This window comes from Lissotriton vulgaris, chromosome 6, assembly GCF_964263255.1.
Source record: "Lissotriton vulgaris chromosome 6, aLisVul1.2, whole genome shotgun sequence".
Lineage (NCBI taxonomy): Eukaryota > Metazoa > Chordata > Amphibia > Caudata > Salamandridae > Lissotriton > Lissotriton vulgaris.
This window is the reverse complement of record NC_141694.1, coordinates 1113819410-1113832102: the sequence shown is the minus strand read 5'-3', so window position 1 is coordinate 1113832102 and position 12693 is coordinate 1113819410. Positions and strand designations below refer to the sequence as shown.

Below are 12693 nucleotides of genomic sequence, written 5' to 3'. Positions count from 1 at the left end.
AGACCACTAATTGTCTATACTGTTCTTTGTTGTGTTTGTGCTTTTCCCATGAATTAACCTCATGATGCAACCTACTTTTTAGCCTACAGTTTACAGTCCCTTCCCATTTACACAGCATAGTAACATTTTCAATTAATTTTAAAGTGGGGGATATTATGTTTATATATTATATCTATCAACTATTATTTATTTTTGAGACAATCGCAAACTCTCTGAGTAGGTGTCAAGGACCCCCTCGGGTCTGTGGACTACAAGTTAAGAATCACTGCTGTAGAGAAAGTTATCTCCTAAAAACAGTGGCAGATGAAGACGATAATGGTGTGTTTGTATCACTAACTTGTCACAAAAAAAGGCTGGTGGGAGGTAAGGTGGCAAGAATAGAGCCAGACCACAAATACCAACCACTCAGTCGATACCGGGAGAAATCATATATGTAATCCTTAGCCAGTCACCGTCACCAGCAATTCTTTTTCAGTGTCTCAAAATCTTCTTTGTGCAAATGGTATTCACAGGGAATATATTTTCCCAGCTCATTTTAGTAAAAGTGCATTAACACCTAAATCAACTAATGCACTTTACCTCTTTTTTGCTGGGTTACCAAACACAGCCAAGGTATTTTTGCTCTGGGACAAAGTTATATTTACGATGAACTTTCTTTCTAGACCTCAACCACCCAGGGTAACTTTAAAAACTCAAACAAGAGTAGACATTCCTATCATTTTGACTTATACCAATTTAATGATATCTATTAAGACAACTCTGGGTAAATAAGTCCCCCACATTGTCCCTGGTCAGGATGCGCATTGGGTAACCTGCTAAAGGGAACACTAGACTGCATTCTGGTCTGTGATTTCGAGAGAGCTATTTATTAAGACCTTTGAAGGCCAAGATAGTATAAAACGCTCTTTCAAAGTGCCTCTAATCTGACCTGTGACTCATAAAACACTGTTGTAAATATGAAGCTGTATGGGCCATGAAATCTGTGATTACCTCATCTTCGCTCTTCAAAGGTGGCAAAGGAGGCTGCTGTAGGGATTACAAAACACTGCCATTTTCAGGAAGTGCGATCATGAGCAAAGCGCCTTTAAAAGTATGTTCTAAACCTAACCTAGGTTTAAGAAAATAGAACAGAATTTTTAATAGTAAAAAACAAAACTTTCCAGCGAGACAAAGTAAATTTATATTCAATAGAAAAAAAACACAGGGTGAAACAATACTAAGAATTGGCTGATCTTCACGTGTTGGTCTCTTGTAAAATGCTGGGTATTTATCTCTCTTTGTCCCCTTATGAAGAGGTTCCATTCACTTTTGCAACCTACCTTTTTGATCACCTTCCTGTGTCATGCTATTCTTAGACCTCCACTACCAATTGAACAAGCTGCACGTTAAGCTCTTCTTCGAAAACCAATGCATTAAGGGAGGTTAGGTTTTGTTAACATTTCTTCAAATCTATTTCTTAATATACAAAATACACACAGTAATAAAGCTATATCAAACCTTATCGACTGTAGCTCAAGCTGATGGATTCGCTTCAGATCTTCTTCCACTTGCTCTCTTTCTCGTGTCAGACTTTGGGCCAGGTTGGAGATCTCCTTGGCATAGCTTTGTTCCATTTCTGCACGTTCCTTCTCAAATCGCTTTTCAATTTCTTGACTTTGGGGTGATTTTTGGAGTTGGTCCTTCAAGCCGACAATGACCTCTTCAAGTTTTGCATTGAGCTCTTCAAAGTCGCTCTTCTGCTCTTCCAGCTCACTGACCTCGATTTTAAAAGCTTGCTCTGTATCCTTCCTCTCCTGTTCAAAGTTCTTCTTCATCAGCTCAATTTCCCGCTCATAATAGTTGACCTGCAAGAGTGTCAGGATTAAACTATTAGCTACAGGTTCACAAAACTGCTTTCTTCCGAACCTTACTGAGAAATAGGAAAACACCAGCATCGCAAATGCTGTAAGTAAAACAAGCACCTAGTGATTACACTGTTATGGCAGGCACCCAAGCATGCTTCACTATATTGCATAATTAACATTTTATATCATTAACTATTAAGTGACAAAGTTTAAAAGGGCTTAACCCGTTCAGCGTGGCGCAAATTCCTGCGCTGTGCTGAACGTTTCATTGGGGCAATGGAACCATGACGGAACGGTTCCGTCATGAGCACAGGCCAACCAACGCTCATGACGGAACCGTTCCGTCATGAGCATGGAAGGGGTTAAAATGATATGCCGAGATTGCTCATTTCTTTAACTTGAAAACATAAAGGGACCAAATGGAGTCTGGCAATAAAAAAGAATTCAAATAGATTTGTTGTGCTCAATTTACGGATCAGTTAGAAATGTCTGGCTATGCCACTGAATATGGTCTCTGGTCTCATATTCCTAACATTCACTCCCTTCACCAATGTTTGGCCTCCATTATCTACACTCCCAGTAGCTACAATGCTTTCTTTTCGGGTGCGCTCTGTATCCTCAGGCCTCTTATTAACAATCTAGCGTGCATTTATTAGAGTGATGGTTCCATATTTCACTTGTTTGCCGTTAACTTTCAGCGTATAGTGAAATAAATTACGTAACATAATAAAATCCTTATTTGTCAACTTGGCACTAACAGCAGATGCCTTTTGTTCCCCAGCTCAATTATACTAACTTAATTGAACTCTGAAAGGGGAAAGGCTGAATGGACCTAATGGGATTGGAGCCTGTGACTGTGAGGTCCTGCAGGTGATGCATTAACACTATGAGCTATCAGACCCAGTGACCTACTTTGAACATTGCCTATTGGTCACAGCAAAGTGGACTAGTTGATAAAACGGGTGAAGATCAGCCATATTCAAAACTGACACAATACCATGTCTTTTATATTTCATGGTATATTTCATATGAAGTTATGCAACCTAAAACACACTTCAGCTCCTTGAAGTTTGCCTCTGCCAGCATTATATACACTATGCAAAAAATAAATAAAGGAAGTAAAATAACTGCTAGCGATTTAGTAGATAAAAAGCAATCTTATACGTTAATTGTCACAATGTTAATAGGATTAAATTTTAGAACATAAATCACCTCTCATTGTGTGATATCCAATAAACGAGCAGCACATAAAATAGACTGCATGATATGCAGGCAACTAGCAGAAAAGAAAAAAAAGCAGCCTCCCACTCTCCCCACAATCAAATCATTCGAAGGAACAGTGGCACTGGCTATCCCTGCCCAAACCTTAGTGTCCAGTTGTATTCGCATATCCTGCAGCTGCTGCTGATGTTCCTTCAGTTGCTCTTTCGTCATCTCTGCATCTATACTGAGGGGGGATGGGTCGATTTCTTTTGCAATAACCCCTGCAAAAAAAAAACGCGCTAAGTTATGAGCGCTGTGTCCAATTTATTTTAGAGATTACATTTTCAAAATATTGTGCTAGGAATCATTTATACGCATACAGCAGCAAATGTTGGTGATGAGCTGCTAGGTCATTTGATCTAGCGCGCAAAAAGGAAAAGGTACAACAAATACATAGATAACGACAATCATGAATGTCGATTTACAAAAGTGACAGAGGTAGGATAAGTGACGTCATCGGAGACCATCACCACCCACCCCTCAACTGTCATCATAGGATTGACCCTTTGTCCTACCCTTAGACCCTCTGCAGCATCATATATGATATCCAAGGGCTAGGAAAACGACAAGGACTACTTGCTTACTTTCTGTCACTCTCCTCGTGACCACTTAGATTGAGGGTAGCATGCCAGTGCCAAGCATATCAAATGGCACACCAGGTGTAGCAGTTACTACCTCTGGCAACCCCTAAATGACCACCGTGCAACATTCACTAACTTACCAAAATGCTCATTATGTTACATTTTGTAGATAATTTGCTTATTGAAATCTTTTTGGGGGAGTGTTACATAGTGCAAACTCGGCCCGAAGGTGTTTGAGCGATTTACATGAGCCCCACTTGCGTTAGACAGACACATTCATTGCATTAGGCACGGGGAGATTAGGTGATTTGCCCAGAATCACAGGATGTTAAGCGTCCCTTCTGAGACTCGAACCTGGTTACCAAGCTTCGAGGTCAGCTGTTCTAGCCATTAGGCCACACCCTGTGTTGATTCCAACTGTGTGTGGGGGATTTTTTTAAGGGGGGGGGGCGTTGCTTGTAGGGGGAAACTAGCTTACAGTCTACTGTTTATTGAATTTGGAACTGCACTTGCATTCATACTTTATTTTTACCTCAGTGAGACACCGGGAGACGCGATCTTGGTGGGCTACTTCTGTAAATGAATGCCGGGGCGCAGGTGCCTTGCTGGCGTGCCAAAGGCAAGCCCCTTCTGCGCCCGTCCAGTTCCAGCTCTGGTGGGGGTCAGGAACCCTGGTCTTTTTACTCAAACTGTGGTGTCCTATTCCTCTCAACAACTATGTGCTCTTAAAGTAAGTACTAATGGTTGCTGCTTACATTCAAGTGAACTTAGTGCTGATACATTGTTTTGCGATGCCTGTGATTTTAACTTGAGGAAAAGCCCCTTAGTAATGAGACTGCTCCCAAGGAGGCTGTGGTTTAACGTCCTCCAGGCCCAGTTTCTACATGCCCTCCCTGATGTGGTCGCCAGTTTGGCATTAAATTAAGCTAATGCTACTCTTTGGGGGACCGGAATATTAATTTAAAAGATCCTAGCTGGACAATGGTAATCAATCTATTACAGGATCGTGCCTGTTTACAAATGACGCAGCACGTTGATGGACTAACGCACAAGAAAGGACATCTTCTTGACCTAGATTTTAATAATATTTCTAATATGCTACTAATGAAACCACTTCCAGTTACATTACTTGATACCAATCATCCTACCAGGTCAGATTATCAGCAGTCCTCCATCACTCGAGGATACATCGGTGCTAGTTAAAGTTAGTTAGATGCCATAGAATGGGGGAACATTCTTTGTAATTCTAGACCAGACGTAGGATCTCTCCGAAGCAATATTACAATTCACTAAATGGATTAAGATTTCTTAGATCAGATCATCCCGTTTAGCAATCATAAATCGGTGCCACATGCCAGACCATTTCCCTGGCTTAATTCTCATCCATTGGAGCTAAAAATGGTTTGTAAAAGGCTAAAAAGGAACTGGAGAAAGTTTTAGGACTCTAGGGGTAAACTGGATTATAAGAAGGTTATAAAAGATATCACATCATTACAAGGACCACATCTGAGTAACTTGCCCGCTGGGGACGCAGACCATCAGCGAAACAGGTTACGACTTTGCAACCCAGAGTGCCTACTTTATATCACTGACACTTGTGATTTCACTACCTGCCTTGAGAAAGCTCCCGGTCTGCGCCCGGGAAGTGGTGAAAGACGTGCTGGCTGATGTGCTTTCTTTGAAACCTGGGTGGACCTTAGAGCCAGCAATTTTTTTTTATTTAAATATTTGTATTGACTTTTTCATTGTGCAACCACATAACAAGCATGTCATTATTGATCATCATACCCCTCCCCTCGTCCCCCCGCCCTTAAAACCATGACGCAGTCCTCTTCTTCCGCTAGTACAATCATATCTCCCTCCCAGGCCCGTTCGAATACATTTCTGTGTTCCCTAACCCACTCCCGTCCATTGGAGACCGGGGACCTGCACACTCCACCCAGATCAGACTCCTCCATCCAGGCCATGGTAGCAGCGCCATTTGCCCCACACCTTACCAAACTTTTTAGGGCATCCCCTCGCCTTATGCATGACTCTTTCAGCTGCCATATATAAATCAATACCTCTCCGCCAGTCCTCTAGCTGCGGTAGCTCAGTTGCCCCCCATTTTCTGGCCACGTCTCTCTTGGCAACCACTAAGGCAAACACCAGGAAGATCAGCAGTGGGCGAGTCAAGTCTACGTCATTTGTCATACCCAAGGGGACCAGTTTAGGGTCCAACTGCAGGGTAATCCCCAGCACCTCTCCCAGCTCTTTCAGGACCTCCCCCCCAAAAATCTGAATTTCCGGGCAGGACCAGATGGTGTGATAGAAGTCCCCCCTATCTTGGCCGCAACGCAGGCAGCACGGGTCAGTAGCCCTCTCCATTCTTTGCAATCGCACTCTATCAAATTAGGTTCTATGAAGGACATTATATTGGATAAGCCTTAAACTGGACTTAATTGCTACCTCTCTCGGGTACATCACGACCGTACCCCAATCCACCTCATCCATTTCCCCCACATCTCGCTTCCAGGTGGCTCTGAGGTTTCCCAGTCCATCCGGCATGTTATTCATCAGGGTTCTGTATGTCAGAGACACCACCCTACCAGGGATCTGTTCTTGTAAAAGACGGCCCTCCAATGGAGCATACTCCGGGAGCGCCTCTGTCAAAGTCTTCTCCGCTCTCCAGGCATGTCTTAGCTGTGTGTATCTAAAATATTGTGTGCGGTGCATCCCATATTCCTTCCTTAGTGCTGGAAATGACTGCAATTCCCCCTCTTCATCACATCTCCCAGTGTCGATATTCCAATGGCATCCCAGCTCTGGAAACCCTTCAACTTACTAAGCTCCCTCAACCAGTTACATTTCCATATTAGGGTTTGCTTTGTCGGTTTTCGTTCCCACCCCATAGCCTTTGTTGCCCTTGTCCAAACCCCCAACGTGACTCTCATGGCAGGAAGAGCCAGCACATTTTTAATTCGTCAATAAAGCAGTGGTTTTGGAACACAGCGATGTTGCATAAGGTATATAATTCTCCATTTGGAGTATGTCTAGAGATATTACTTAACTTTCTTCATCACACTCAGACCGACTTATGTTCATGTTTCACCAATTCCTGACCACTTAAGAAAACACTCTATAAGGGTCCAGGGTCAGCGGACACGATAATACTCTAACCAGGGATCACACTCGGCAACTCTGGGCATTAGCTTGCCTCATCTCTACAACGGCCCCCGACATTCGCCGGGGATGCATGGTTTCACCTTGGATATACCCAGTAGGGACCATCTAACAGGGATAGCCAGGACGGGTTCCCCAGCAGTCTATAAGCGCCACGACGCCTCAGGGCAGCAGTGCGCTTTACAAGACACATATATAGATACAGCCCTGCTAAGTGCCATGCATCAGGGGTTAGACTAACACATTTTAGAGCTGGCGGCCGCATCACTGCACTAAAATGCATTAGTCACGCATTCAGTAATGAAAGGATGGGACACCTATGAACTTCCTTCCCACGAGAATTTGTGTAAATCTTCTAGACAACTATTTTGTTTTAACCTGTTATCAAGATTTGTACGCTAACAGGATTTACCTCCAAAAAAACACAATATTCCAAGTTTTGCAGCTTGCAACAAGGGAAACATGCAGTTCACCCAATACAGGGGCCAATCTCTAGGCAGTTTACGAAGTGTAACAAATGTGTACTGCAGCTGGCCACATGGTGTCAGTATTGCACCATAATTTGGTTCCCCTCCAGCACTCCCTCTCTTTCACCTACAAGTTCCACTTCTGTTGATTGCAGAGACGCTTCTTTATCTAAACCAATGCCCACTCATAGTTGTAAGAATGGCATCTTAAAAAACTGATACAAGGGTCTCGACTTAAATGCGTTCTTTTGTCTGCTAGCTTGTCCCAGTTAAGAATAATTAGTAAAACACACTAATTTAAGTTCACAGTAAGTTTAATGAGGGCGCGTTAGTGGTTTTAATATACGTAGTATTATCTGGCCAAATGTTTTTAGGGAATGGCGTAACAGAGGACCCCGCAACCCCCACAGTGTGGGTGGGCCCCTGAGCTGCAGGGTCCCCCTTAGCACAGTAACTTTGGCCTGATAGATCCGGATTAAATCCGGAGCGGGCCCCTCCATGCCAATTGCAATGGGACCCCCTCAAGTTTAGTTACGCCACTGTTTTTAGGATGTGCCTGGCTTTATCAAGGGGGGAGCACAGCCCCTTCTTCTTGTCTGAGGAATTCTTTAGGTAATGAACAGGCCCACTGGTATGACATTAACTGTGTATAGTTTACAAGTCTGTAGGCGGAACGCCTTCCCACTGCCATGAGCACAACCCCAATAACAAAATTAATTGTTATCAATGAATTCAGATGAATTTGTATTCCAATAAATCCACTTCGGTTGAAATTGTTTGCATATTTCCAAGGAATATTTATTCTCGATTATTCATTCAAGCGTTCACGCTTATGGCCGATAGCAATTTGAACCTCAAATGATGACACCTGAAGAAGGGTCGTGGTATTGACCCGAAATGCCTTGGGTTGTTGATCATATTATGGAAAATGAGTACCGAATGGAAATGTCATCGTTTATGAATGAATAATCGAGAATAAATATTCCTTGGAAATATGTAAACAATTACAATTGAAGTGGATTTATTGAAATGGAACTTGAATTGAATTCCTTGATAACAATTGATTTTGTTATAGGGGTTGTCCTCCCGTCAGTAGGGAGGCGTTACTGCTACAGACTTGTATGGAATTTAGTTTCGGTTGCCTTTGGACTAGGCACCAGGCGTGAAGGCACACAACATTCTGTTTATCTTCTTGAACTTGCGTTGAACACTTGAGAAGTACGTGTGCACATTGGCAACATTGTTATATTAACTGTGTATACCCACATTGTTTTAAAATTGTATGACATACAGTAGTATAAGATAGGCTGCCGCAAAATATACCGCAAATTATTGCTCATTGTAAAAGAAGTGTTAACCTTCCATTTCAGGGGTTTTGCAGCAGTTTCAAGATACTGTATAGCTTTTCCTTGCTCAAAAGGATACAATTCAATCCAGCAGTGGCTGGGGACTCGGGTGCACACACCAAAATATGCAATATGTCATTGTTAATAGTATTTGAATGTTCTCAAGTGTCCGGTGCTCTAGGCGGAGGAAAAGCCACCAGGTCTTCCCCTGCTGGAAAAATCCAAAAATGAAAAATAGTCTCAAAGCCTTCAATGACTCAATGTGTAGTTTGTGGCATTAACAGGTTTGTTCTTTATTTTCACATGTTTTCAAAGGTTAACCCTCGCCGACATGTTTAGTCTGGGCTGCCAGGACTATTTACAATTGTAGCCTTGAAGAATTCTGCTGCAACACTATGAGCACAGAGAAAAACATGTTTCAGCCAGGGTGCAGCTTGAAAACAGATGTGAAAATAAAGAACACATCTGTTGATACCACAAACACAACCTTGATTATGGAGTCCTAGGAGACTATTTTTCATAATTGCTCAAAAGGATGTCGCTTGTGATATTTATCTCTATCCATGTACTTCACTGCTTAGATTTGCTCGCGACAAAGTGTCACCCCAAGTGTCCCACATTTGGCAGTTGAATGTCACTCATAAGTGCAGGAAGACCACAGAATTGTCCCACATAAGCAATGTGAAATGTTTTTTAAACGAGACCCCTAGCAAAAACACACACAAACATATATCTTTTAAATGAAGGTGTTCACTTCGAATAAAGAAGGTGGTACGTGAGTCGAAAAGAGGTATGAAAATACCCAGTGGAACGGCAAGTAAAGGGGAAGAGTGCAATAGAGATTTGATCATTTGAGAATTAAATTTGGCTTAATATTTTCTCTGTTTCCCGTTGAGAGCTCTCCTCTCACACTTCCAAACCCAATAGCGGGGAAAAAAATCCAAAACGAGATTACGGTTGATGCAACAGTAAATCATACGAACTCCCAAAAGGAAAAATTAAAGAAATTGGTAAACCTTCCAGAGTCAACTACTATGTTGCAGCAGTTAATGCAGATCATCAGAACATAGAAGAGATTTAACACTTAGAAAACTAAGATTTTCTGCAGAGAGTCAAGAGATGCAATAAGAAAGAGTGAATAGGAGCCAGTAGTTTCACCACTGCATCATTCGTTTTGAGTAAGGAAAAAGACTTCAGCGAACTTCAAATAAATAAATTCAGCTGAGACATGAAAAGCAGTAAATATCAAAACCCGATATCAAAATACATCGATGAGGTAAGTGGAATGAAGGAAAGACAAGCAGCAAAGAAATACTATTACTTAGGCATTTGACGTCAATTGGCGTTGCTGCCCACTCACTTGAATGGCAAAGAAGCATAGTGGCTATTATCTCTTACCATTAATGCCTAAAGTCGATGAGCTTCTCCCTAATTTAAGGGTCAGTTTGTTCTTTCCCAGGTTTTCTGGAATGAAAACAAGATTAGATTATAAACTGTAGTAATTTTACTAAAAGTAAGAAGAGATAATAATGACAACCCCTCTACTATATGTGAAATACAGTATTTCCTTTACCTGCATTAAGGTTTGTGGTTATTTTACTCTTGAGCAGTTGTTTCAGATCTTTCCGTCGCCCCAGTAGGTGATGTTGCTTGCTTTCATTCAGCTGCAAGCGAAGTTTCTCTAGCTCTAATTGAAGTTCGTCGTTTCGGTCCCTCAGCTCCTGTGAGGTGTATGAGAGGTATATTGTTAAGGGACACTAGTAGTAGAAGCATTGGCTCTCTTTACTGACAATTGGCACTCTAAAAAATTGCTTCACCAAAAATCATTGTCAAAGCTAATAGGTCTTGTTTTTGTGACCGTTTGGCTCTGCCATTGATTTTTAGCTAAGCTGTGCAGCGTGGCTAAAGTTAAAGAACAAGAAACGCCCCCAAAATCCTTAAATGCAACTACCCAGTTATTTTGCACCACACATGCGTGTGCCTACTAAATGACACAGGCGCTTTTTATAACAGTAACTGAACATAAAATAAAATATTCATACATGTTTTTCTTTAAAGTGGGTGCAGTGGAAACATGGAAAGGGTGGAGGAAACGGTGAAACAACATGAGGAGGGGAGGGAGAGTGGAAGTAACACAGGGAAAGGTGGTGGTGGTCAAAAGCAAAGAAACACAGAGGAGGGTGGGTGGGGTAGTGAAGCAACACTCAGGAGGGAATATGGAAGCAACAGGGTGGAGGGCAGGACTGAAAGCAACATGGAGTTGGAAAAAAGGAATACCGAGGGTGTGGGTGGGGGGAAGCAATGGGGAGAAGCATATAGGCGAGCACAAATAGGAGATAGCTTGAATGCAAATGTATTCTAACAGAGTGCTTCACACAAACTAAACAAGTAGTGCTTCAAAAGCAAGCAGTGGAAACTGTAATTAGGCAATGCTCCATAGGAAGGGCAACCGCAAGATTGACAAGCTGGGACACGAATAAGAACCATGCAAATGAGAGTGACATGGAAATCCAACCAATGGTAAGCAATGGGAGAGCTCCAAACCTCTCTATGTTCTTGGCACACTAAAATATCGAGTAGGTTTGACCTAAATATTCATGGTGAACATAATGCGATTACCACAATATAATGCACAACAACATAATAAACATTAAGCCAACAACTGACATTCATTTCAGGAACCAGCAAAGTACACAAATGAGCTGTGTAATGTCATCTTTCCCATATGCTTAAATGTATGTAGGGGAACTCAGTTAACCAAAGTGAAAGGGGACATGTTGCATCTCTCCTGGATAACCAAAACATATACTTTAGCTTTAAACTAAAACATGTAACTAGAGCTACAAAGTTAATCTCAGAGGTGTTTTAGAAAGAGAGTCAAAATGAAAACATAAAATCAATTATCTTACCTTTTATGTGTAAAAGAGACAAACGTTGTGTACTTTTTCAAGCTTTCCCAACAATCAGGCTGGCCCGTAATGTTAAAATAAATTATACGACAAGCAGGGCACATGAGAGGGGCTTAAGGGGCAGCAGAAAGGGAGAAGAATGCGGATTGGTAGGGGTACTAAGTGAAGGAAAGCAGATTATTTTGTGAAATAACCAACATTTTTGAAGTCTTTCCAAATAGAAAGAGGTAGAGTGTGTGCACGAATTTCTATCAGTGTTTATATAAAAATTCTCCTGGTGAAATATGGCAGACACCTCACCATACAGGACTGAATACACCTGCACCCACCTATTTATCACAAAGTGCATTTATTATGGGGGTGTAACACCCCATAAAAACCACCCCAAAAAGAAAAAGATGGCTGCCACAGAGGGATAGCGTACAAAGGAAAGCTGCAGCTCTTTGCCAGGGTTCTTCCATAACGACAGAAGCCTGTGGACTCAGTTTTCTGGAGCAAAGTTTCTAATACAGCTGAAAAAGCCGAGAGGGGGCGAGGAAGAGAGGTGGGCTGCAGGAGAGTGTTTGTGACAAGGGTAGTTTGCCTTCATAGAGAGGAAATTCGTATCCTATGTGGTACCTGCTAGGAGTGAAATGTAACCACTCGTAGTATGCATTCACGCATTATTTAGTGTTATTTGTGAAACTAGATGTTAGCGTAAATGTGAATCAATTATCATATTCTTGTGGTATTAACACAATCCAATGTAGACCTAAAAAAATGAATTGAGTACATATAACCAATGTAACACACTTCTATAGAGCATTAGTGATGTGACGCATTGGTACATTAAATGTATTTTGAATATTATTAGACAAGTAATGTAGTGGAAAAAGACATAATAATGTAGTTTAATTAACATTTCTATGAAAATGCAATGGCTTTATGAAAATACTATGCAAGAATAACCTGATGCATTTATTATTGTAGCCTAAGTTGTAGGCCTGAATCCCCAGCCTGTTTAAATGTTCTCGTTTCTGAAACTAATCCTTAGATTCCCATGCGAGTTTTGTAGAATGTTATTTGTTTCACGCTTTGCAATTTAGTTGGACAAAAAATGCCCTGTTAGTGAAGAGTAGGGG

The 12693-nt window shown here is 41.7% G+C and overlaps 1 protein-coding gene across 1 annotated transcript in view; it reads right to left on the bottom strand.

Annotated features, from left to right (window-relative positions):
• LOC147708507 (uncharacterized) overlaps positions 1 to 12693 on the bottom strand; it is a 381831-nt gene that overhangs the window by 108334 nt on the left and 260804 nt on the right. The window contains exons 14-17 of the mRNA XM_086927193.1: positions 10237 to 10384; positions 10062 to 10127; positions 3210 to 3328; positions 1498 to 1844 (exon numbers count right to left, since the gene is read on the bottom strand). Coding sequence (XP_086783319.1) covers positions 1498 to 1844; positions 3210 to 3328; positions 10062 to 10127; positions 10237 to 10384 — 680 coding nt within the window. The remainder of the gene's footprint in view (positions 1 to 1497; positions 1845 to 3209; positions 3329 to 10061; positions 10128 to 10236; positions 10385 to 12693) is intronic.